The sequence below is a fragment of the Anser anser genome, assembly GCF_964211835.1.
Source record: "Anser anser genome assembly, chromosome: Z".
Taxonomy (NCBI): domain Eukaryota; kingdom Metazoa; phylum Chordata; class Aves; order Anseriformes; family Anatidae; genus Anser; species Anser anser.
In genome coordinates this window covers 63,106,815-63,132,966 of record NC_139723.1, presented here as the reverse complement: position 1 = coordinate 63,132,966, position 26,152 = coordinate 63,106,815, and the positions used below count along the sequence as shown (strand labels likewise).

The 26,152-nt window shown below is 41.4% G+C and overlaps 2 protein-coding genes across 13 annotated transcripts in view; one reads left to right on the top strand and one right to left on the bottom strand.

The window, feature by feature from the left end:
- The window catches only part of LHFPL2 (LHFPL tetraspan subfamily member 2), a 139,449-nt gene extending 123,049 nt beyond the window's left edge, over positions 1-16,400 (top strand). For 6 of the 12 annotated variants that reach the window (XM_083819029.1, XM_083819034.1, XM_083819031.1 and 3 more), the window contains 2 exons: positions 454-1,232; positions 14,053-16,400. In XM_083819029.1, coding sequence (XP_083675155.1) covers positions 803-1,232; positions 14,053-14,309 — 687 coding nt within the window. In that variant the 5' untranslated portion in view covers positions 454-802 and the 3' untranslated portion in view covers positions 14,310-16,400. Of the gene's footprint in view, positions 1-176; positions 251-453; positions 1,233-14,052 lie in introns of those variants that run through there. The other 6 variants (XR_014577130.1, XR_014577131.1, XR_014577128.1 and 3 more) reach the window with 5 other exon arrangements.
- A 4,838-nt stretch (positions 16,401-21,238) lies between these two features.
- SCAMP1 (secretory carrier membrane protein 1) overlaps positions 21,239-26,152 on the bottom strand; it is a 38,926-nt gene continuing 34,012 nt past the window's right edge. The window contains exon 9 of the mRNA XM_083819027.1: positions 21,239-24,565. Coding sequence (XP_083675153.1) covers positions 24,401-24,565 — 165 coding nt within the window. The 3' untranslated portion in view covers positions 21,239-24,400. The remainder of the gene's footprint in view (positions 24,566-26,152) is intronic.

The following is a 26,152-nucleotide window of genomic DNA, read 5'->3' as shown; positions in this document are numbered from 1 at the left end:
CCGCAGCACGCCCCGTGCCTCCTGCCCGGACCCCCGGCAGGGCAGGGCAGCCATTCAGCCCAGCTGCGCGGCTGCAAAACCGCTTAAACACGTACGAGAGCTCCGCTGGGTCGCTGCCAGCAACCTCGGTAATTTCAAGCAGAGGAAGATGATGTGGGCGTGCTGGGGGGAGTGGGTGGGACGGCTCGGCTACGGAGACCTCGCTCGCAGACACGGAGCCGCGGTGGGACAGGACGGAGCAGATAGTAGCGTACGTACAGCCGGGCTGCGGGAGATTGATCGCTCCCCTGGGACGAGACAGGGAGGTTTCCAGCAGGCTCTGTGTGACGAGCCCTTGTGAGAGCTCCAGTGTGTCGGTTTGGACCCACACAAGATTCCAGCTTGTTGTTGGGATGTGCGGGGGTGGAGATGAAGGTTTTTTCTCCCTGCTGATGTGGTCTCTCTCTCTTGTAGGTGTGTGATGTCAAACAGTGGGCAGTCCTTGCAGCCTGCCCTGCCAGCCCGGAGCGTCATGTGCCAGTATGAACAGTAAGAGCGGAAAGCGTACTTCAGCATCTGAGAAAGAAAAAAGGAGGAACTAAACGGCGAGAACAAATGACCGCACTGCTAGCAAAACTTTGAGCAGTTCACTTTTTCTCCTGAGAAATTTCGTCTTGGCTGGTGTGAGAGAACTGAAAGAGCAAGCAGAGCCGCAACAGTGATTTCCTTAGGGTCCCTTTTCTCTGCTTTAATTTAATTTTTTCCCCTTCGTGCCTGGATTTAAGACTGCCAACTGCACTGATCACAAGCACTGGACACCAATATGTGTCATGTCATTGTAACGTGTCGGTCGATGCTGTGGACTCTTCTGAGTATTGTGGTGGCTTTTGCAGAGCTCATTGCTTTCATGAGTGCGGACTGGCTGATCGGCAAAGCCAAGCCACTGAGCTCCGAGGACATGGACAACAGAACAGGAGGATCACAGGAGCCCTACCATCCAACGCTGGGCATCTACGGGCGCTGCACACGAATCTCCCACATGCAGCTTTCTAGACGAGACACGCTTTGTGGTCCTTACGCCGAAAACTTCAATGAGATTGCCAGTGGGTTCTGGCAGGCGACCGCTATTTTCCTAGCTATGGGAATTCTGATCCTCTGTGCCGTAGCATTTGTGTCTGTCTTTACTATGTGTGTGCAGAGTATTATGAAGAAAAGTATTTTTAATGTCTGTGGACTGCTACAAGGGATTGCAGGTACGTGCGTTTTGAGAGCAACTAACAATTTTAATTTTTGTGCCACTCAGCTGGAGAAACATACTAATTCTGTAGTGTCTGCAAGGAGATCTCATTAGACAGACCCAAAGCGATTCTATATGCTGGTGTTTATTCAAACACAGCTGAAATTTATAGCTACACAGCATGTAATACATTGACATTGGCAGCAGGATTGCAGCCTGTTGTGTGCCAAAATGAACTGACCAGTGTTTCTTTTGTTTGCTGTTCTGTGTTTTCCCTCTGCGTGAATTTCTTTCGGTAACAAAAACTTCTCTCCTTTGTTACCAGCAGAGAGCAAAGTTAATTCTCATGTTAAGGCAGTCCATCTCCCTCTCGCTACTTTAGTAAATTTTCCATAGACCCAAGGCAGTTCCAGGCTCTTCATGACTATGGTGAGAGCAAATGCCACCACCCCGGGGGTGGCAGCCTGCAGTCACACACCCTGTTCTCCGGAATTTCATGCAAAGCTGCCTCCCTCAAGGACATGAGCTTGGACTAGTCATACCTGACAATAAACCCTTCCTTTGGCCAGCCTGTTGCTCAGCAGCAATTATGGAGCCCAGAGAGCTTATTTTTTCCCTGTCCCCATTGTACTTTGCCTGAAAAGGTGAACTGGTTCTAGATATATCTTGTTTCTGTTGGACTGAGGGATTAAATGACCATAGCACGAACTGAAGCTGGAAAGGCCCAGCCGGAGCAGCACTTGGCTTTCCATGCTCGCTGTGAGCGGTGGGAGGCTTGTCCTGTGTGTGGGTGTCCACACGAGCATGTGGGGCGGTCAGAGGGAGAAGAGAGGTCCCCTGCTGCTACTGACTGCCCCCAGAGAGCTGTGGGGAAGGTGGGAGTGAGCAGGGCCACCTCCACCTCCCCTCTTGGTGGTGCTCTTAAACAGATCTTTACAATTCAGACAGTGGTTTAGGTATACAAGAACCAGGAGTTTGGTCTTGTTCGCTGGAACCAAGAGTCCAGCTTCCCCCCTCTTCACCTGTACAGCCGATGGATGGTCTCCACGTTCGTGTGCCTGGGCAGGAGGGGCTGGACGGGGCGTTCGGGCCAGTGCGAGGTGGCTGCTCCCTCTGGCCTGACCGAGGGCTGAAGCCATCTTTATGCACCACGGCCAACGGTGGCTCCTGAAGCACCGTGGCGTTGGCTCTCACTGTCCTCAGCTTCGTGCAGCTGTGGTGTGAAAGCGTACAGGTTGTTTGGTGTTACCCACAACCTAAGGTTTGTGCTGTGGGGCCCTGTGTTGACTCACACTGTTCAGGTGATGGCAGAGAATTAGCAGATGAATGTCCTTTAAGTAAAAATTACGTGTCTTGCTGCAGTTGTTCCTGGGTTACAGAATTTGTCAGCACCCTTGTGACAAGTGTCTTTGTAGTGCGAATTATAGCCAGTAGAAGGTTTTAGCTCCTTGCTTTCTCACTCTGTACTTCAGAAATAGTCCATGAAACCTGTTCTTCAAGAGATTACATTACTTCTTTTCTGTTGGAGGTATATTTGTGTGAGAGAGATCAGTTAGTGGTGTAAGTAGATCTTTGGCTCATCGTACTTGGGTCTGTTGAAAAGATAACCAGACTTACGGTTCTGATGCCATCTCAAAGTATCTGTGGTCTGACATGAAAGCTAACAGCAAGTAGATTCTTATCTTAGCGAACTGTTCTGGAGACCGTCTATTTGTGAGAAAATGTGACAGTTTTAGGTTTTATTATCAAACCAGCTGTGCCTGTAAAGGGAGCCATTGAACAATACGGTAGACAAAACATTTCTTATATTTTAGAGGATAGAGAAGTCCTGTTTGAGCTGCACTGAGAATAGAAGCACTTCCCTTCTTATAATTCAGATAAATGACACAGCATGAAACTGGGTAATTGAAAGGTCGCGTTACTGAAACTGTTGCTATGAGAAATACGCCTGCCAATATTTGCAGCCAGGCGTCTTGTGGCTAGCAACTCGTTTTCTCAAGATTAATTTTATTGGGTCCACTGCTACTTTTGTGCCAGTAGCATTACAGCATCTGCTTACTTAGTTGAAAGTATTTTTCTTATGACTTATCACAGCTGTTAATTTCAACTTTCTCAGTCCCTGAGTTTTGGAAAACACTTAAGCATGTTGTAAGAAGGATACTTGTCGGCATGGTTAATCCATATGAGGATTATGATATCTAGACTAATACCCTGGCCAGAGAACAACTTGATACAGCCCTGCCTGGTTGTTTTAAATTTAAGATCATTCTTTCAAATGTGAGTAATTTATTTTTTTAAAAATAAGAGTAGGAAAAGAATTCACACAATCATTTTGTTTATCAGTGTATATCAACCCGATATCTCTAAGTATGTCAAACGTCTCATTTTCAAAGATGAGATGCGCCCACAGTAGAGTCATCTACAGGAACTCAGGATCTTGCAGACTTAATCTCATTTAAAATCTCTATATCTTTGCTGTGGATACTTAATATAATTAAAAACATACACCAAGTTAATTTATTCCTGGAGTTCATCATGAAGAAACAAAAACAGATACCGGATATATCTTTTCTGTCTAGCAACATTGGTTGTGACCTGGATGATGCCTACAGTGAAATTATAGAACAGAAAGCCACATCTTTTCTGCTACGGCCCTTGGACAAATGTGCAAACTCTCATTTAGGTCAGTGGGAAGGAGCCATGTACGTATCTGGCCCACAGAGGGTTGTTGTTGTTGCAGAAAATTATAAATACAAAGTTATAAAGGGAGAAAATATGGCTTCTGTTTGAAATCCTGTAATTCCTGTGTAATAGAGCACAATCTTTTACCAGTTGTTTTCAGGCTGCACGCCTTTCTACATGCCTTTCACTCTGGACGTGTAGAAATAGTAATCAGCGATCCTGGTTTTGGAAATGTTTGCAGGTTGTTTCATCTGGAAAAGAATCTTTTTCCTGCAATAGAGAGTGCAGAGAAGGGAGCCGTGTAATTAAATAGATAATTACTATCCAGCAGCAAGGAGTCCAGGCAGACTTTCATTCAAATGTCTTTTGGGGGAAAGCATTCTAATTTTACAGTCAATGAATCATGTGAAGTGCAGAGGCTAAAAGAGGCAGTGTGTTACTATACAGTAATTGATAAGAACCAATTCAAAGCAGATTGTCAGAGTAAACACCTAGTTCTATGAAGTAAGTAATTGGAGATCCCCTACTGATACACTGTGGTACAAATGTATGATGATTACTTATGTTTACAAGCCTTGTTTGGGCTTTGGTACTTCCCTGTGATAAGTAATATAACTGAAAGGTAAGCAGGATGGGGGTAGCATAGGATGCAGCCCAAGCCAGCCAAACACAACGTTGTTTATGCTGTTGATCGTCAAAAACCTTTCCTCGCCTTCTGGCACTCTCCATTAGCGCAGCCCACACGGCCTGCAGCTGGCTTCATCCATGGGGCTGTCCCCAAGGCTGCCCCTGCACCCCGCCAGCCCCCTAGTCCTGAGGCAGAGAGCTGGCAGGGATGGGTTCCCTTCGCCCCTTCCTCACACTTCCTCTTCTGGGGCCCGAATGCTGCAAGTTTGGGATTCCCTCCGTCGCCTGCCGGCGGTTCCTCCTGCAGCATGGCTGGGGAGGTGACGAAGCTTCTTCGTGCATGAGACTGTGTCAGCATCCCACTTCAGTGTTCTGCTCTCCTCACCCCGTGTGGAGGTTGCCTTCATACTTCACCCCATTTTATTGCTGTCCAGCTTTTCCTCTGGTTCTGCCACCTTGTTGTAGGAGGCTGGCTTCCCCTGGCACCGGTCCTGCTCAGGCCCAAACGCTGAAGCCTCTTCCCACTGCGCTTTCTGTTCTCAGCTCTCCTCTGTTCATTCTTCTCTCCTTTCTATGCTTTATTATTTTTAACTCATATTACTGCTCATCCCTTCTCCTGTTACCGGCTGTGTTCCCTTGTGGGTCCCTCTTAGATGCTAATGCAGAACCTGGGCAGTAGTTCAGCTGCAGGAGCTGTACTCTCAAATGCAAGGAGGTTTCTGGACAGTTTTCTAACACCAGGATGCAAAACCTGCTTTGAAGCCAGCTGCATCTTTACATCTCATGCACTGAGAAACAGTTCAGCATGCTGTACGTGTTGGTCATTGTTTCCACGTGGGCGGGTGGCTGATGGGGAGGATGACCCAAGCAGAGCCTGACGGGAACCATCTGAAGGCAAAGAGGATTGGGAGCTGCTGGCGGGGGGGAACCGGCCGCGGGTCTCTGGGGGATTGGTGGTGTGTGGGACTGATCGCCCCTGGCTGCGAGGAGCTGAGGAGGCCACTGGGAGTTGTGGGGAGGAAGCGGGAGGGCAGCCAGGACGTCCCTCTGAGGTGGAGCAGGAGGAGAGCAAGCTGCAGCGGGGGCATGAGGCTGCTGGAGCAGTGCACCAAGGCTCCGAGCGTGATGTGAAGACTCGTGGTAGCTGCAGAGTGGTTTAGGATGTTCAACTGCATGTTGTCAAGAAGCACTGCTGTGTCAGAGAAGGGGCCAAGCTGGCGAGCAAGGAAAGCAGTGTGTGCACTCACGTGGCTGCCTGCGGGTGACAAGAGGCTGTGGCTTGCTGGGCAGCAGCAAAGCAGAGCAAGAGCAGTTTTGCCCTCAATGGCAAGGGAACTTCTTGTTTGTCTTTCTAAAGTGCAGAGCATGCATTTTTCAAAAGCATATTTCCTCTTGGATTCAGCTTACAATTTTTCTTTTCTGATGCCAGAGTTCTGAATTCTTGGGGTGGGAAGAAAGAAAACAGGGCGGGGGGGGGGACGCTGGGGGAAGGAGGGTATTTCTAATGGAAATCCTGACAGTCTGAACCACTCTTGCTGTCTGTGGTATAGTGCTTCCTGTAACCTACATGGCCAAATGCCAGCGCGACATCTAATACACGCTTGGCTGCTGAAAGTTCAAGCTAAGGGGACTGCTATGTTGGAGCAAGAGGGAGTATGCCAGGGAAAGAAAATGAGTTTAAGTGCTAAATTGCTGTTGGGCCTGAGGGACGGACGGTATTAGCAACTTTAAAGAAATAAAGTGAAGATGTCAGTGTTTGGTTAGATTTGGAGGTCAGCTCATGTCCTACACTACCGAAGTGGGCTCACAGGGATGAGCAGACACTCAGCAGGCTGTAAATGCTCAGGTCTTCACAATTACAGTGGGGCAGCTGGTGTTTTCAGCAAAGAATGCCATCAAATGGTGTTCAGTGTGAGGCCCTCGCGTGATTCCCTGAGAAACGCTTCACTGGGGCACGTGTGTGCACCAAGGTCCATTACCTGTAGTGGTGCTGGCGGGATGCTGGGAACACCTTTGCATCTCCCTTGCATCCTGCTGCCCTGGGAGAGAGCTGGCTGCCCCGCGAGGGGCAGGGAGGGAAATAACAGAGGAGGGATCCCCTTCTGGTGGGTATTTCCTTCCAGGCATCGGAGCCAAGACCGATGCTGCTGTCGTATACAGGCAGCAAACCCTGCAGGAGAATATCCAAATGCAACAGAGGCGGTGCTTGCATTTGAACACAGGAAAAAAAGATGAAAGCAGCTTGGCCTCGGCAGGCAGAGGGGTGAGGGCGGTCTGCTTGAGCTGCGGGGTCGGTACCGAGGAAATGGAACGGAACGAAAAAATGTCTCGGAGCCCTTTCACCTCTTTGTTTAAGCTGAGGCGGATTGTTGCTTTGGCCTCCTTTACAGAGCCGTGGTCACGAGGTGTTTTTCTTTCCCTTTCTGCTGATTCAGCACAACCGATTCATGTTTTTGAGGGCACTGGCAGCAGCCAGTTGGACAGCAGTGGAAGAGGTTACGGCAAGAGCTGTGAAACGTGCTGGGTCTTTTCCTCTGCTTTTCGTGGACGGAATATTTGACATCGCCTGGTATTTCCTTTCCTAACTAAGGAACCTCCCGAATTTAACCATCCACAGTTTAGTTTCTCATGTGGCAGCTTCAAACCTGCTATCAGCTGCCTCAGGTTGAAGGCTCCCAATGCCCTGGTGGTGGCTGCGCCTCTGTGCTGGCCCCACGCGAGGATGGAGCTGAACAGGGGGGTCTGGGCGAGGTGGTAGGGAGCAGGGGTTTTGGGTGATGGGTGAGGTCATCGCAAGCATAATGAGATGCAATTTGCTCCCCTCCTCTCCTGAAAGCAGTCTACAAGCTTGCACTTTGTTAAAGAGAATACCAAGCAGTAAGATTATACCAATATTGGAAAAAAAAATAAAACAAAGCCACCCCAAACCCAAAAAACCCCAAGCCCCATACAGGAATCCCCCATATGCTGTCATTCTGCCAAAGCAACCCACATCAAGGCTTTATAAACTGACTTCTTTTTGGATTTTTCTGTGTGTAGCAAAATATACGTAATAGTCATAAGAGCCCCAGCATCTCCCCTGTAGCCTTCCCCTCTACCTCCTGTCATGCACATCCTCTACCACACGTTCGGGTCCCTGTTCCCACACCCTGCAGAGGTTCTTCCCTTGCTTTTCTGCATGAAGGCCGCTGCAGCCAGCCGCTTGCTCTCGGGGCTGCTGGCCCTCATCCAGGGTGACCGAGGGTGGCAGGTCGGGTACAGACCGTGGGCCCCGCTGGCTGCATCCCGCTGGCACTGCCTGCCCCCCTGAGCCCACCCTGCTGACTTCGATCAGAGTAAGAGCTGGTTGCCGAAACATTGGCGGTCCTGAAGGTGTCTGTTACGTGGTGGCTGTCACTGAAGTTGCGTGCGTCTGCACAAGCCTCTTTGGGTTAGGGCAGCGTACTGCATTGACCCCAAGTTATAAAGGCAGGGCTGTTTGGCCTAGCTGGTGGCGTGCCCTTGCACCAAAGCAGTAATCTGCTGTGGTTGCACAGAGAAGGAGAACAAGCAGAGCCACTGCCCGCACCGCCTGCGCGGTGTTGAACAAGGCTAATCCTTCCCCGCCTTCACCGTTTTTCTCCTCCTCTGCTGAAATGTTGTTGCTGGGTTGTGCCTGCTCTGTGGGGGCCTGTTGCACTGCCACCTCATTGATCGCAGCTGCTTAATTTCCTGTTTCTTCAGCAGCATTTAAAACCTTTTTTTTTTTTTTTCTATTTTGCTAGGAAATGAGAAGATAGTTTCAGGATTTGCAATGGAAATTGGCTTTGTTAGTATACGCTGTTGTTTAACGTGGCACAACAGCAGCTGCACGGGAGACTGTCAAAACTAAATAGCATGCCTCCACTTATCTAAACAGGCATCTGCGCAACCCCCTTCTTGAGGGTTGATCCCAGGGATGGAATGAGAAAGCGCTCGCGCAGCTCTCACCCCCAGCACGCGGCGTGACACACAGATGCCCGTCATGATTGACCAGTTTGTTGGTCTCCTGTGATGTTAGCCTAGCAACGGTACAGCGGAGTGTAAAAACCAGCAGAAACAATTGCTCGCTGCAGTTCTAGGCCCTTAGGAAGGGGAAAAACTCCTGCAGCACAGATTTAAAAAAAAAAAAAAAAGTTTTCTTATACAAAGATCATTGCTGAACTGTCTTCAGAATTTTCCCTCACAGCAACGCACTGTCTGTTCATACTGATATTTCTTAGTATGAGAAGTGGTTTTGCCTAGGTGTTTTAGGAGGAGGAAGCTGCTTTTATATCATTTGAACATAGAAGGGCTAGTGTTTAACTGGTTGTCTACGTTGTAATCGAGAACAGACTAATAATCCTAACAAAATTTAAATCTAATCTAAATTTTCTATTTCTTAAGGCTTCTTTTTGAGTGCAGGTGCCTCGTAATTGATTACATAACATTATGGGGGCAAATTCCCTACAGTGAAACATGGGAAAATGTTCTCTGCTGACAGACTTAAAACAGGGAGTTTTAGGTGAGTTATCTGGAGATAAAAAGATTTTTTAAATAAAGTTTCTGCTGTTTTTCATAAGCACATGACCGTGTTGTGCAGCCTAGTTTCAGATCTCTGTTTTAAGGAATCCTAAGAGTAAAGGCATAGGAGTGCTGGCAGCGACTAACAAGAAGTTAAATGTAAGTAATGCTGCATCCACTGCAAGGCAGCTGTGCGAAGAGAGAGGGGGTTAAGTCTTTGACAGAGCATGCTTGAGCCCCGCAAGCCTGTATAGGAACGCAGTGGAAAATAGCCTCATGTCATGTTTTCAGAATGAATTTGTTCCTCCCAGCAGGAGAAACAAGCAGCAGTAATTCACAGGTAGATGGCTGTGAATTAAAATTAATTTACTGTATGTTAGCGACAGGAACGGAAAGTATTCCTTGCGGAAAACTTTCCTTCAGAAAGGAAAAAATTTTGTTCTCTGTTCTTGATTCTGTCTTGAAGATTGGCTTTTGTTCAGATACACTGGGACAAAAGCAAGAAATGATTTATTAAGAAATCATTATCATCATAATCTACTGTACTCCTGCCAGATCCATCTTAAGGCAAACTGTCGACAGGAGATAATTGTTGCTTCATTAGATTATGCTGACATAGTTATACAACACAGAAATAAGCTTTGTACTTCTATGACTAATGAAAATTTAAGTGCTTTAATCTTAACTTACAGCATTAAACAGCTTAGAAAGCCGCAAAATGCGGATTAAATACAGAAGGAATATTTAAATATGTCAAGTATAGGAGTGACAGAGTCAAATTCAAGACTTGTAAGAGTTAATTGATCCAGAGAGTAATTTCTTTTATGTGATTCAGTAGATTGTGCTAGGAAGTGGTCTTGTGTCTCTGTGCGCTGTGATTATGAATGGAGGCCAAGGACGAGCCACTTGGCTCCTGTTCCAGCACCTTGTGAGCTCCAGGACAAACTCTGCCACCTTTCATTCACTTGCTCCTGGCTCCATGTAGCCTATCCACTGCCCTTCTCCACCATCCTTCTGTGGGCGCTTCAGAAAACAAAACCAAGTACCCCCACACTGCCTTGTGCTGTCCATAAATGTCTGGAAACCAGTTAATCCTCATTTTCCCTCTGTCTTGTTGCAAGGGAGGCTATGGACATGATGAAACAGTTGCCAGTGTGCTGCTCAGGGTTATCTCGCTTGTTTCTTGCTCTCTGTCTCTGCGTGCCTTGTCTGAAAAGGACGCTGTCAGCTATTGGAGGCAGAAACTATGAGCAGAGCTGCCAAGCTCTGCAGGAATGTGAATATAAATAACAAAAACGGGAGAGATGCAGGCAGGTGAGCCCCAGGGACTGAGCAGCGGGCTACAGAAAGGCGGAGACACAGGCAATTAAGCAGAGTTGTAAGGGACCTGGCCAGGCTGTGCCCTGTGGACACTAGCATGAGAAATCAGTGCTGAAAATTTACCAGTCTGGCCAGATGCTATCCTGTAATTGTTTTTTGCTCAACTGTAGCTGCTTGCATGTGTGTGAGATGTAGATCAAGGCTACGGCACTAGCCACAGAAACACCCCTGTGGGTTTTGCATGCTGCTTAAAGTGGTTGTGCAGCGACCCTTCGGTTAGCAGTGAGAGCACACAGACTGAACTATTCACATTGCATTTAACCATTTCTTCTGTTTAAAGTAGAGCTTGACTTTCCAAGAGCATCACAACCTCTCCTGTCTTTGCTACCACTCATACACCTGACCTTGTTCTCTCCCCATGAGCATTTTTCCTTTCCTTCCTTTTGCATCTGTGCTTCCAGAAGCACAGAGCAGTTCTGGTCTCTGGAAGTTGCTGCTCTGGCTACAGGTGGTTGGACAGAGAAGTGCCTTCTTCTGCTGACTTCTGCTTTAGACCATGGTTTGCTCCGAGGCTGGATGATAAGGAATCTTCCATCCATTTTGTTTAAGCAACAGGAACCACTGAGATGAGCTCTGTAGCATGTGACCGTCCCTTCTGTAGTCACTGGGAAGCAGCAGACGAAGTTCCTCCTGGTCCTTTACTCGAACCTCCCTTTCTGGGCAGCCTCCATGGGGAGGGAGAGTCAGGAGGGTGTCTTTGAACCCTGCACAGCTCCGCCGATGCCCTTTGGAGCTTCGAGCTGATTACACGATGAGGTGTCCATTCCTCTCTGCCTGCTGTTAGTCAGATTGAAACCCAAGGAGTGCCATTTCTGTTGTGGGTGCGTTGGGTTGGCTTAATTGGATAATCTTTATTAACTTTCCCTAACAAGTAGGAACCAGGTATTACTGAAATTACAAACGACGGTAAATATCAGTGATAGTGGGGTGTGTTCTCAGAAGCTCTGTGTCTGCACTGAAATGGAGTAGAAAGGAGGTTCAGTGGTGAAAACTACCCCCCCCCCTTTATTACACTAGGCCAACGTGATTCACAAGTTAGCTATCTGAAGGGGATGGGGGGAAGAGGTGAGAATCTGGGCTGTGGCCATGGTCACAGTTAAATTTTCTCCAGATCTTTTCAACTGAGAAAGTGGCTGTAGTTTATCCAATTGTGGGCTGCATTCAACATTTCTTCAGGAATTTTCTGTACCCTTAAAAAAAAAAAAGTCTGAATTCAGTAATGTGCTGATGACTACACTTGACAGCAGTTCTGCAGCCTTTTGGTGGTGGCTGAGTTTTGGGCAGTGGCTTCTCAATTAGGGCAATACATCTCGTGAAACAGTAGCTTTCAGGGGTCATTCAGTGCTCTATTTTTGGTTAAAAGAGGTGGATGTAACTTCTCAGTCCTGCCGTGACTCAGCTGGAAGCTAGTTTGTAGTTAAACACAGGACCTCCAGGTTTGTTAGTGATGGGGTGGTAAACGTCAAAAACTTCCTTGGCAGCAGCAGCTACAACGGCATTTCAGGCCTGGCTTTGTAATTCAGTGCTGGTGATTTTTAACTAACAAAGGGCTTGTGATCATTAGAGAAAATGGCAACTGGAACATATTAATAATGTACAGCCAGAAAAATACATTGTTTAGTCATGCTGGTTACGCTGAACAGGAAACTAGTGATGAATTGAGGAGAGGAACTGCTGGTGTTTAGTCTGAAAGGGCTGCTGGGCTCAGCAGGATGAAAGCACAGCTTATCCAGGTCCGTCCAAGATAAAGCAATACTTTACACTTAATGTAGTTTGGCCAATCAGACAGGAAACGCTGCACAAAATTTGTCGCTGGTTCTTAAATGTAAACAGTGATGAAATCCCTTCAAAGAGAATGGGTATCATTCACTAGCAGATTTTGCTGCCCTCAAAAATAGTGGCATTTAGTTCATTCATGCCAATGTTGTTCTATCATCATTAGAAAAATATCGGATTAATGACTTCTGTGAAATGTCTGGCATTTACAGACATTAATTTTACACAGTTGGATGATGTTTTTGCATTTTATGTATATTCTGTGCTTACTAGCAAGGACTCAGCTTTTCTTAGGAATTATTATTTTTAATTTGGCTGAATTTCTTTAAACAATTAAGGAAATCTAATATACTGCAGAATGGGCTGTTCTAGCTGAATAGAAGATGGGAACAAGTCTTAACAGTTGTTCTTGGTAATCTCTTAGTACAGAGAAACAACAAGACTTTTCTATTTCATTAACTAGTAGAAATTGTGGTATAAGATGAAATCTGTGAATGAACCAGTGCCACAAATAAAAAGCACAACTTTCAGCTCACTTATAGATGATGGTAATACCTTTACCGGCTATCAGCCTCAAAATGCCAGGCGCAATAAAGGGCTCTACAGTGCAGGACAAATAAATCAGGTGTACTACTCCTGTGATTTGGAAGGGCCGTATTCATTTTCTGAATGAATTGGTTGTCTTTAAGCAAAAACTGCTTTGCGTAATTCTTCGTGTTCTTCTGAGTAAAATTTGAAAGAAAACTGTAGAAAGCAAATGTAGATACATATGACTTGTCTTCATGTTTAGCTATGTACCTTGTAGGAAGGAGATTAGTTTTTAACTCGCTGTGATTTTTAGCAGAGTTTGTATGAAAGCACTACAACCCCTACCATACTGCGCATTTTGATTAAAGCTGTAACCTTTGTGCAAAGATGCATCATGTGTACAGGGACTCCAGTATGACCTTTTCATTTCCTAATGAAGCCCTTCACTGCTTGGGTAAAGATTGGTCCTCAGAGAAAACTATCAATAAGAGAGACAATCAGATGAGCAAAACATCTCCTCTGAGCTTTTTAATTCCAGACAGAAGCACAATAAATAAGTTCAAGTGGTTTAGCAAGATCCAGAGCTGAGACTTTTGCTTTTGCACTGCTAGAAACATTCTTTCCTGTGTAAGTTCTGCAGCAGCCGATCACCTCTTCAGAAGAGCCCAGTGTTACCTACACACTGGCAGTGGATACTTACCTCCATTCATTAGTGGCTGACTCGAGTCTCTTCATTGCAGAAGCGTATTGAAATTGCGGGATGATTTTTCTACTACGTCCTAATGTGGACATGTAAGGAGATGTTCTATGAGATTGTTTTTTCCAGATAAGAAAATAAACATAGGACAAATCCAGAGGAAAAGGACAAACATATTTATGAATGACTAAATAAAGCTAAATACAAATTTGTAAGTTGATGCAAACATTTGTAGGTATTTGAAATGTGGAATTATGACAGTATGTAGAGATGCTCAAATGTTTGCAAGCTCTGTACACCTAACAGTAAGTAATGTCTGAAAACAAAGGATGGGGAAGGAATACATAGAGTAAAATTAACAACAATGTAATTATATGTATATCCATATATATCCATATAATGTAGGATAGTTCCAGTTCTAAACAAAATGCTGCGAAGTATATACTACAGTGATTTAGTATTAATACAATTAGTAAAGGAAAGGTGGATGAAGAAGAGTTGTCTTCTCCCAGTTCTTACTTATGAGTCAGTAGTAGTCATTATAACTGTTAGTACATGTGTTTCATTTGGTGTTACACTTATCTTTTGTTAAACTTCTGTCTTTTCTTTCTGTTTCTGTTTCTAGGCCTCTTCCTTATCTTAGGCTTGATACTTTACCCTGCAGGTTGGGGATGCCAGAAAGCAATAAGCTATTGTGGACATTACGCTTCTGCTTACAAACTAGGAGACTGCTCCCTGGGCTGGGCTTTCTACACTGCTATTGGTGGCACTATTCTGACGTTCATCTGTGCGGTCTTCTCGGCGCAAGCTGAAATTGCTACATCCAGTGACAAAGTGCAAGAAGAAATAGAAGAAGGAAAAAACCTTATCTGCCTCCTTTAACTCCAGTGGGAAAAATACCAGTGCCTGGATATTAGTTTTCAGTATAATTGACTGGATAAGGAGATCCACTTACCAGTTTCCACCATTTGTGTGATTGAGCCCCATGCAGTCCAGCCCTGAACTACTGAAATGGTCTTTCTTCCTTGCTGGGCAATGAGGATCGAATAAAGGATTCTAAGAAAGCAGAATGTAAATACTTGGGAATTTTTTAGTTTCATTATATTATCAGGACATTGTGGAATATACTAATCAGATTGGGGATGTGAGGAATCATGTATACCTTGGGGATACTGTTATGACTGACAAATTCTGATTGATCGGATTGCCTTGCCCACCTTGGTCACTTTGAAGAATTTGGATTTAAAATAATAAAAACCAGCACATTTTCTCTTATATGGAGGAGAAGCTTATTTTAATTAGGCTTTGTTTCCAAGGGCTCCCCTCACCTGTGACTATTTCACCACCACCTGGTTTGGTACCATATTTTTCATTGAGGTGCTTTTTGATATTGAACTTCCTTAAAGTACAGTGCCTTCTCGGAAGTGTTAAGATGATGGAGAGCAAAGCTGACGTGACACAGTTTACATTAATCTTTAAGCAGTTAAAGTTGAATCCCTTTCTTCAGCTTGAAACTTACAACACAAGATGCATGCCCCTTGTTGTTTAGCAGGTAAATTATTTTGGTTTAGACTATGCACAGAAGCTGTTGTTACACTGGCTTTCACTTGACTCTGATAAAATTGTTAGAAATACCATTTTACCATATGTTCGGCGAAGTATTTTTACAGCTACTCTGCTTTTGTTTGAAACCCCTGAAATCCCAAGCAGATGATAATTCCCCACAGCACAGCTCAGCATTATCTTGTGAATGCCAACAGCTGGGAAGGGGCTTCAGACTCTTCTACAAATGCAGATCAAATGTTGGACTTCAGTGGTATTATTCTTGCTCTTGCCAGTGAAACTTCATTCCTGGTCTACAGATCAGTATGTCTCATGTCCCAAAGCCAGCTGAGTCCTTAAGAAATTTAAATTTTTCAGGAAGTCATGCCAAATTCTAAATGGGTGGGAAGATCTTTTCCCATTTTTTAAACCACATGTAGTATGGAACCTTTTCCAACTAAATCAGCAGAAATAAAACAGACCTTGCCACAAATGACATTCTCTTCTCAAAGGCAGTTGGTTGCATTACTTGTGGTGTCCCATCACTTACTAGAACTACTTATAAAAACAAATCTTAAAGGTATTTTAAAAAAAGGAATGATGCAACTGTGGCATAAGAGCATTGGGAAGAATTCATGTGAGAAGTAATTCTCATGAAATTTAAGTGAATTTTAGACTCCTCATCTTACTTAGTGGTAATGTTTCACATCATCCAGTAATAATGATGCTCTCTATCACTTCACTGTATAATGTGAGCAGAGATTCCGGTATATCACCAGGTCAGTCTATCAAAGTGTGCCATTAGCTATTTATAAATATTAAAAATCGTTACTCTGCAGGTAGAAGACTAACTTCTATACAGTGCTCCTCCCCAGTGATGCAAAATACAAGACTGATTCAGCAGCCACTACAGCAAGCACAGGCCTAGCCTTGAGCTAACAAGCGAGCACGAGCAGTCCTGGTGTTGGAGCACCCCTTCAGTGCCTGCTGAGCCCCCCAGATGCTGCCTAGGCCTGGCTGACCTGTGCAGCAAAGCAGCCTCAGCTCCTCAGCGCCCAGCCAGTGCACATCAGTGCCCACTGCGTGTTCAAGCCACATGCCAGATGGATGCAGAGGTGACTGCTGAGCCACTGTTCAAAAACCAGGATTAACTTCTGGCAATATTAAAAAGGGATTGTTTTAATCTAGCCTCTTCTTGCATCCACCTGTTGCTCCAGCCCACTTCCACCACAGTCTAGATTTTAAAACGGGTAATTTTATTCTTAATATTTAGTTTTAAAAACACAACACCAACAACAAAACAACAAAGTTATTGTCTGCAGCTATTTATGCCAACCAGCTGCACAAAGAAAGATTTAGTTTAACAGATCAAAACTACTAGTGCAAACTGGTGTCCGAGGACCAAAAAAAAAAAAAAAAAAAAAACAAAAACCAACCCTCACAGCCATATTGTCCTGTCCACACTTGTGCTTTTCGTGTTTTTCCTAGACACACAAACGTACCCTCTGAAGGGCATGCATGTTACTTGTACTTGAAGCCCAGCACAGCTGCTGGCTGGTACAACACATCCGTCTGGCGTTCCTCTTGAGCCCTCTACTGGAGTGCACACTACCGCGGCTGGGGCATTAGCTCAGTTGTGCTTTTGTGGACAGTGTAATGGGAAAAGAGGGGCTAGTAAGAATAAGAGTAGCCTATAAGCTGTTGAAAAAAACGAATTACAAATTAGATTTAAAGTTTTAGCTTGTCTTAGGTGGGTAGCAATCCAATGTCAATGTTGCCACTGCCAAGTCTTGAGACTATATTATTGAGGAAAATGCTGCTTTGGCTTCAACACTTGATTAGCCAGAATAAGGTCAGTTTTTCCAAATGTATGGAGACCATATACTGCTTTGCTTTAGATGTAAATCATGAACAACCTTACTATACGTGACTAGCCAACCTCTGCTATGATCTACAGCAGGCTTAAAATTTTTAATATTGGGGTTTTTAAATACAAAGGAAGTATTTTCAGTGGCATGTTTTGCTTTTGTTCGCATTTGTAACCAAGAAAAACCAGCTTTTCTGCTTGTTGCTGGTATGCTATCAACCTGCTGTGCAACAGCATAATCAACTAACTTGCACAGGTATCTATGTTCATTACATAGCACAGATAGAAGACAGGCTGGGAAGAAATACAGCAAAAAATTAGAATTTCTTTTCTCAGGGTTCTGTTTTTCTAGCAAGTGATAAGGTGGTATATAGTGCAGCTTTTTTTCTGGATGAGTTTATCAGATGTAGGGTGCACTCATTAAATTTGACAGCTGTTTAAAGTTGTTCCCGAATGTCACCTCAGCAGCAGCTTTCAAAGATGTTTCCCCCAACCAGCCCCATCACAACCCAAAAAAAGAGGAAGGAGAGAATTCAGCTTAAAGCTAAATAAATTTCATGAGGGGGACTGCGGAGTGTAACTGCTTGTTAAAGTATATGCACTGCATAGGATCTAGAAGACTTTGCTGTGGATTCTTTAAAACCTGTGTGCCAATTACTTCAGTTTAATTTTTTTTGTGGTATTGAAGAATTCTTCAAACATCTGTGGTTTGATCAACTTTGTAAACTTATATTCTGTAAAGTGCCATAGACTTTTTTTTTAATTGTAGCATATTTAAATATATATATATATATATATACACAAATTTGTGTGAGATGTGCAATAACAGGAATGTCTTTTTTTCATAGTTTTTGCTTTTAAACAAGATATTTGAAAAGGGACTTTCCCAGGGAAGAAGGGGCTGGAGGTTTGGTGGTGTGGACAAACTAAGGATAGACTAATGCAATAGAATTATGGAGTTTGAGGATGAATAGAACAGTAACAGTAGCTTAAAGATTTAAGAAAAAAATATCTTCTAGAGGGATCTAAAATAGGTCTATGTAGTACAGACAATTGAAATGTGAAACTGTAGCCAAGCCTGGCAAAACACAATCTAAAAGCTGAAAACGCTCAGCAAGGTTTCTTCATGTGCTTTATGCACTGCAAAAAACATTGCTACTGAGCTATTTCCTGTTTGTCTATATCACCTTTGTATCTATTTTACTCAATAAAGTTCTCTGGATTCTAAGTTTTTTTTCATCCTGATCATTTCAATTTTGCATTGTTATCCCCCATCAGAGTGTCTCACTTGCCACTCATGGTCGTAAATGAAGAGGAGTTAGTCTTCCTTGAAAGCTGTGGGCACTGGTGCCTACCACAAGGGAAGGACAGATCCCAACAAAAGCAGACCATGGCAGCAACATATACACCACAGCCACTCTCTACAGGAAGAGATGCTGTGCCAGTCCAGCTAGATGAGATTTTGAGCCATGGTTTATTTGTGGTACTGTGTTTTCTGTTTTTGAGTCACCACTATGTACATTTGTTAGCACGAATGATGTACCTAATGTGTTACTTTTTAACCTGAAAGTCAATTAAAATGTGAGTTTTTCAAACTGTAACAGGAGTCTGACTATCTTAATTCAAACATATTAAGTATGTTTAGCCAGAGCAAGTTTTCTTTAATCGTAGCTTTAATAGCATTTAAGAGCCCAGCCCAGTGATTTTGTTAGTGTTTTAGGTTTCTAACTGACTTTAACCATTATTACCACCTACTGATCAAAAAATATGTGATTTGAAACTGTAGCTATGCATTATACAATACAGTTGCATTAAAGAGACTTTCTAATTAAATATGTCTGACATGTATTTCATTTTGCTACTAAAGCACTGTAGCTCATTTCTCATGAAAAGAGGGGTAGAGAAAGTTATAAAACAAAAACTGCTTAATCACAGACCTTGAAATAGTATTTGACACAATGCAATATTAGTTTTCACCTGCAACTTGACAAACACTAAAGAGAGGTTATATATTGCTCTCTAAGCAAATTTATGGCAGAACCAGGGGCACGGCTTTTGGTAGTTCAAAGAAAAGTTGGGAAGTCTTTTTTCTCTGAAAGTTGTTAAGGTCAACTTCTATTAAATATACATTGACATCAACTAGATTGAATTGAGCTTCTGACACTTTATGAACTTCCAAAAAGTAGTTCTTGATGAAAACTTGAAACATTTTCCTTGTCTTTTAGAAACCTACAGTCCAGAAAAAAATAGAGGATAGGTGCTACTCAGTGAATCACTACTTTAGGCGCCCTTATGGATTTCAGAGCAGGTGTATATATATATACGTACATAACGCATTTTACAAAAACAAAATACTGCAGAAAGAAAGCTCAAACTGCACTTTTTGTATAGCAAAAATCTCGTTTTTTTTCAAAATGATTAATGTAAAGGGAAATGGGGAGTTCAGTTCTTAAAATGTGTGAATTCCTATAGATTGCTGTGTTCTGGTAAATTGTTTCCTCAGTTCCAGCTAGGATTAGAATGGTGATGTAATGAGAAAGTGAATATATATTATTAACTCAGAGACAGGAGTATAAAGACGTTGTCTTGCTCCTATGATTCATTGAAAGCTTGTTTTCAAACATTCTTTTTCTTTGATTTACAGTATCCACAAAAGTGAAATTCTGAGAGAGTAGCAATCAGTGCACCCTAACCAGCTTGAAGTATCACTCTGCTGCAGTAAGATCAGTAGTTAATTTGTTCTGAGAAAAGCTAGTAAGAAAAGTTCAATTACATTATTCCAACTACTTTCAGTTGATCCAACTACTTCCAATTGGTTGCTTACCTTGGACGAAAAAATATGACCCCACTACCCAAAACAGGATATCTACTTTTTCTCTTAAGCATCAAAAATGCATGCACAGAAAAGCCAACAGCCCTGTACTGCAACATGGCAACATGTGCTTTGGCATGTGTGCAATGACTACCGCTCAGACAATACATGACTGGTCAGACGCAGCTCTTTTTTAAAAAAAAAATGGACTGGGCTTTAGCCAGCACATTCTACCCAGTTTTAAATGGACACTTCTGTAAAACAGAAAAACTGAGTGAATGGTCACAAGCAACTGGACTCTAAACCGGGTTGTACATTAGCCCTGTTCCAAGCACAGTGCCAATTAATGCCTCAACCTCCAACCTCAACATCAAAAATCAGCCTCTGAAATTTCTCATCTTGCCAGCAGAAGGTTTCCCTTCCTGAAACATGGGGTACAAACGAGTAAAACCTCGTCTTCTCAATGCTTTCTACAGCAACTGCTTGTGCTGAAGTGTTCTCCTCATATGACTACCTAGTCACCCAATGAAAGTAACTTTTTGGATGAGCTGTATATGCTTTCATTAAATTGCTGGACAATTAATTTCTTTTTTTCCCCACAACCCAATGTACAGTAGCATGATCCACAAGTCATACCTTCCAGCAATACTTTTTTTTTTCCTCACTTGTGTGAGACGTGGTATCTAGTTTAATCCTATCGTGAAGTTAAACTAGTATTCTGCTGCAGAGATAATGTATCTGAACTATTTCTTCATTTTTTTCTACTGATCAGAATAAAAGATATTTGTAGGCATAAAATTAATTTGTAGGGAAAAATACAAACTAAGTAGTACATTTTAAATCTAACTGAGTGAAACCTAACACTTCCTTTTCTGATTATGTGATCCACTGTGTCTTCTTCATAAGTTATAACCAGAATGGTCTAGGCGCATGACCTTTTTTATTTCTTTTTGGGACAGAAGTATCTTTCCATAAGTATCACTGAGTTATTTCTAAACACATTGCTCTGCTCTGTGCTGTTTTCTGTGTGTGCTTGCTTTCCCAACTTAGAGCTCACAACCTCCTGAGGTAAACTAGTCTTAGCTATCATCTCCCCACAACAGCACTTGAATTGTTTAATACTTCTGATTATAAAACATGACTATTACACGGTGCAATTGTGCTTGCCATTTACAAGAAAGTTCAAAAACTGTTCCTTTAGTCTGCCACTGTCACCCTAGATTTGTAAATTACAAAGAAACAGATTACGTTAATGAAGAACTTCACTAATACATGATCTGTGCATGTGCCAGTATGCTCAAAAACTCACATCTACTATTATATCCCAACATAATTTTGAGTGCATTTCTGAGCACTATTCTCTGTATTGCGCATTTGCAAACAGTAACTACAACACAGCGGTCTAGATTATTTCATTTTGCCCTTCAAGGAAAACTGGGAAATAAATTCAGTACTAGAGAGTGGGTGTTACAGCTAGTATCATGTGAAAAAAATAGTGCCTCAGGAAGAAAGCAAAAAAAACAGCAAGACAGCAGTGACACAGAAGCGTCAATTCAATAGAAATTAGGAAAACAGACAGTACCAAACCAATGCTGTTTTCAGCAACTTCATTTTACTTTCAATAATGTTTTAGGATTCACTTAATAGCTGTAGAATTTCATTCAGTAATGACAGAGCATGTTTAAATTTTAACTCTAACTTCACAGCACAAGTAAGCAGGCTGCAAGTATTTAAATGTTCTTCATAATATCTGAGTAAGCTAATTCTGATTATCCTACTATATAATTTTGATAGTGGCCATTTTACTTTCCCGTTTAAGAAGAATTACAGCATTTATATACAGAAGTACAAAAAACAAGTGAGATTTTTACATAGATCAACCGCCCTGTGTGTCATCCTGAACTTCAAAAGAAAAAAATTATTTCGTTCAAAACTATACAGAGCAAAAATCCAGGAAAAAAAGTATTTTTTTTTTATTCTACGACACTGTGTTAATACAATAAATATACAAAACTTCTGAAGTACTCAGACATGCAACAGAGGGACAGAAGAAGTGTGTTTGTACAGAACCATGACATTCACCAGGATGGCAGAGCATTGTTAGTAATTTACAAAATATACAAACATCCCCAGATAAATAAAACCAACTCCTAAATTACATATCAATGACTACTGACATTCCAGTGTTTAAACTTCATACTTCGTACTCAATTTGCCACAATACTACAAAATGACAACTTAAGGGGGTGCCATACTCTGATAATTAATAAGAGACTGTAAAATCTCATTTTAATTAAGTAAAAAATATTTTAACAAACATCAGCCTTCTGTTGCCAAAGCTACACTCAAACTTTTCTGTCCCTTTTGGGCTGCAAAGTGTCAGAGACTCCTGGTTTAACAAATCATGTGTACGTGGAATCCTGAATTTCACATGTGAGGTTTAAATCTGTATTATTTAACCCATGACGTTAGAAATCAGCGCTCAGTATACTCTGAAAATTAAATCTGTTTTCTCAAAGAATGTTTAAATATTTGGGAAAAAAAATCTACCTGCCAAATTCAGGTTTTATTCCGAAAGGTTTTTTTTTTTTCTTCTCCATAATATATTATGCTAATATATGTTATTATATAATCTTAAATTTAATTGCAAGGATGTTGTCCCTGGTATTCATACCCAAGAGCTACCCAAGAGAACTGTTTAAATTAAATTCAAAAGTAATCCATATTTCAGTTCCTAGATAAAACACTCAAATTTAAAAGATTTTGAAAAGAACAATCATGTACTGCTAGAAGCGTGGTACCTGTTCTCAGCAGAAAATGAATACTTTTGTCTAGAAAGCTTTTAATAACATCCCACACAAATTTAAGTTCAATGCTAGCGTGTCTACTAGTGTAAAATTTTAGAGCCCCTGTATAATAAAAACTAACCAAACTGCTTTTAACTTCATGATGCAGAGAATATTTAGAAGAAAGTATATTTGTTAAAATGATCTTCAGCATAGGTGAAATTGCTACATTTATCCAAATTCAAGTTGGATTTAAAGAAGTTAATAAAAGAAAGGAGGCTAAAGCAGACTAATGGTAATACTGATCAAGGGATTAAGTTAAGTTTGTGTTTTTTTTAATGTTATTATGTTATTCTAAATACACCGTAATGAAAAAGATTTAATCTATGAAGGTCAGTCCACATTCAGAACATAAAGGGGCCTCAGAAGTTTATGGCTAAGTCTCACTAATCGTGATTCTTCTTATGAGCTGAATTAATTTCAGCTACGGTGACATTTCACTAGTTTGTGGGACTTGGTCCTTCCTGTTTTCATTTTCTAAAAAAAAAGTTAAAAAACAGCCCAAATACTATGCATAAGACTCATAAGTCAATCAAGGAATATCAGATAACCTTTAAAGGACAGAAACATTTATAATAAGACCTGATTGAACTCTAGAACATTATTATGTATGTACCATGACCGACTGTTCAGTTCTACTGCACCAATTTAATCTCTTAGGCCTCCAGTTCAATGAGTTAAAATTCGACTTTGTGAAAGATGTATATTTCTCACTTTTCCAACTCAAAATAGTTAGGAAGCTTTTATTTTCAGCTTAAATCAAATCACAGAGATGGCTGAGTTATGTTAAAATGAATTCAAGTATCTGTTAAATGCCACTACTTCAAAAGCTTGATTTTAGACAATATTCCTGTTAGAAAATTAAATACTGTATATTTGGACTTTTGGACAAGCAGTAAACAGAGTGACTGACAAGGCTAGAGATTTAGTACCACTTTCAAACACAAATCTACGCTTAAAAAAAAATCTCAAGCACAACAAAAATACCACTGCATGTAAAAGAGGGGAGTGAGGCAAGAAACTAGTGTTCTATATGTCAATATTCGTTTCTTTTCCAGCAAAATGATTACTCCAAGAAATGAATATTGAAATTAAAAATAGTAAATTTATAATCATGTAGGTCTGTGATTGAAACCATCAGTTAACTTTCTTAAACTGTACATTGCATTACACATCCTGTTACGAAGAATGTTTATGCACCATTGTCATTTCTCACAGGTAGAAAATACTCCATGAAAATAGATATAAACAAAAGCTATAAACTGGTGCAGGTAAATTCTGGACCAAAACACTACTTAAACATGATCGGGTAACTCAACAGTATTCATGCAAGCTTACAGGTTTATATCAAAAAACTTATCCTAAAAAAAAGGAAAAAAAATTATATTTACCCTACTTGTATTTGTACTCCAGCAGCAGCTGAAATTGCAAAAGTATCAGCCAAACCTAACTTACTACATCTCTCAGTCTACCCCACTTCTTACAGTAGAAATAGGGAAAACAGTTATTACAAGCAAAAATTATTGATCCAAAGTGCTTTCCTGAAGTTTAAAAACAAAAGAGTGAACCACTAAAAAACCTCCAAATTCCTAATGTATTTATTTGAACATTAAATACCGCAATTCATTCTCAGGCCAATTTTTGAAATTATTTATCTCCCATAAGATACGGAAGGTTTTATGTTAGAGATAGCAACATTTAAAAGAAGGGGCAAAGAACAGTTATCTTTTTAAAAAATAAATAAATTTATAATAGAACAAACCAAACATTTCCCATTTTACCCATGCACAGCTGAAGAGGAGACAAACATGCTGTGTGTATTTTGTTCTAGGCTTTTAGGGAATATAATAAGTGACTGGAATATAAAGAACACTCAGAGAGAACCGTAATGACTTCCCGCATTTCTCTACATTCGGTTACCCTTGAATGCATTCTGAGCTGCACTGGTTGCTGCTGTTGATGCGGCGTTGGCTGCGGCAGTTTGTACAGTTTTGTTGGACATCACTCCTGTTGCAAACTCTTGCTGTGCTTTCTCGAAACTAGCGCCAGTTGTGCGGTAGAGACCATGCACCTAGGGAGGTGTGAAAGCAATGAATAAGGTGTGCTGAGCCTTCCATTTCTTCGCAAAGTTAGTAGCAAAGTCTCAAACACAAAGCAGAGGTGTGTGGTGGAGAAATCTGGCTTGTTCATGTTTGGGAAGGTCCATAAATGAATCAACAGAATTCTTTTGCACAAATCCTACAAATTTTCATTGCCTTGCTGCATGCACAGCAGCAGCAATAGCAGCTGTAGCAATACTTGTAGCTTTTTGCAGTTTCCCCGGAATCTCATAGGTCTTTACTACATGTACAGTATCTACTGTCTGAAACAACATATTTAAATATGCAAACAGGCTGCAGCCTTAGCATTACACAGGGACCATAGCTTGCAGAAGCATCTTCTGTCACAATTTGTCTACAGCTTGGCCAACCCATTGAGTTAGAGTTAGTAAGCGTTCAGGTTAAAAGAAACAGCAGGACACACAAAAAAGTTTTTTTTGAATCCACTGTGTCAATAACATCCTCAAATATTTTTTCTACATCAATTTTTAGAAACATTTTTATTTATCTGATTTACATGTTTACAAGAACCTATTAAGCTAAGCTCTTAGTGAATATAGTATAAAACATACTAATAATGCAGATACCTGTCTGCAAAACTAATGTGATGACCAATAGCTCTGCAAAATAAGCATGGATATTGAACAATATATGGCTTACAAACCCTTCAAACAATACAGCTATAGTACAACAAAAATCAAATCCCCAGTAACTTCCAATTACTTGAGCATTAAAATTAAAAAAAAAATAAAATGTGATTTAAAAATCCATAGCCAATCAAGTCCCTAACTAGCTGACAAAATAAATTGTCAAAAACTTCTTTATCCCTGTGAAGCAAATTAAGGTTGTAACTTTTTTGTTAGAAATTAGATTATTTCCATCCATAAAGACATACCATATCATATCTAAGTATGCAGGGTTTTTTAAATAATCCAGATGCATGTGGTAGAAAGAATGTTAAAAAAAAAGTTCTACATTTTTCTTTTTTCTTTCTTTCTCCTATCCCTGGATATTTATGTAGAAAACAAATAAGGAGAAGGGACATCTACAATCTATGCTTATAATTTCTAGCTTACTGTATATAGGACAGAAGAGCCTGGGTATGTGAAAACTTTTAATCATAATTGTGAGGTGGATAGAATTATTAGAATTGCTAGCACGTCATATGCAGAATTCTCACATTTAATCAAAACAACATCAAAAGCCTATTAGCAGGGTTATTATCTAAACTTGGACCTTCTGGAAGGGAATACACAAAAAGAACCAAGGGAAAAATGTACCTTTGAGGTTTTATTCAATGTAATCATTAACTGACAACAACACGTTAAAATCAATCTCAGGAGAAAAATAAAAATGCTTTTCTGAAGTTCAAGGCATCTCCATCTTTTATTGATTTTAATCAATGATTAAAATAGAACAATGGCAATGATTCTAACAACCAAAACTTAGCAGTCATTTGAGTCACACTGTTCTTCACTCAGACTGATGAATGAACCACCACAGATTTGAAAACTGCAACCTCGTATCTACAGCTACAACCTTAGTGTCAGTGAATTCAC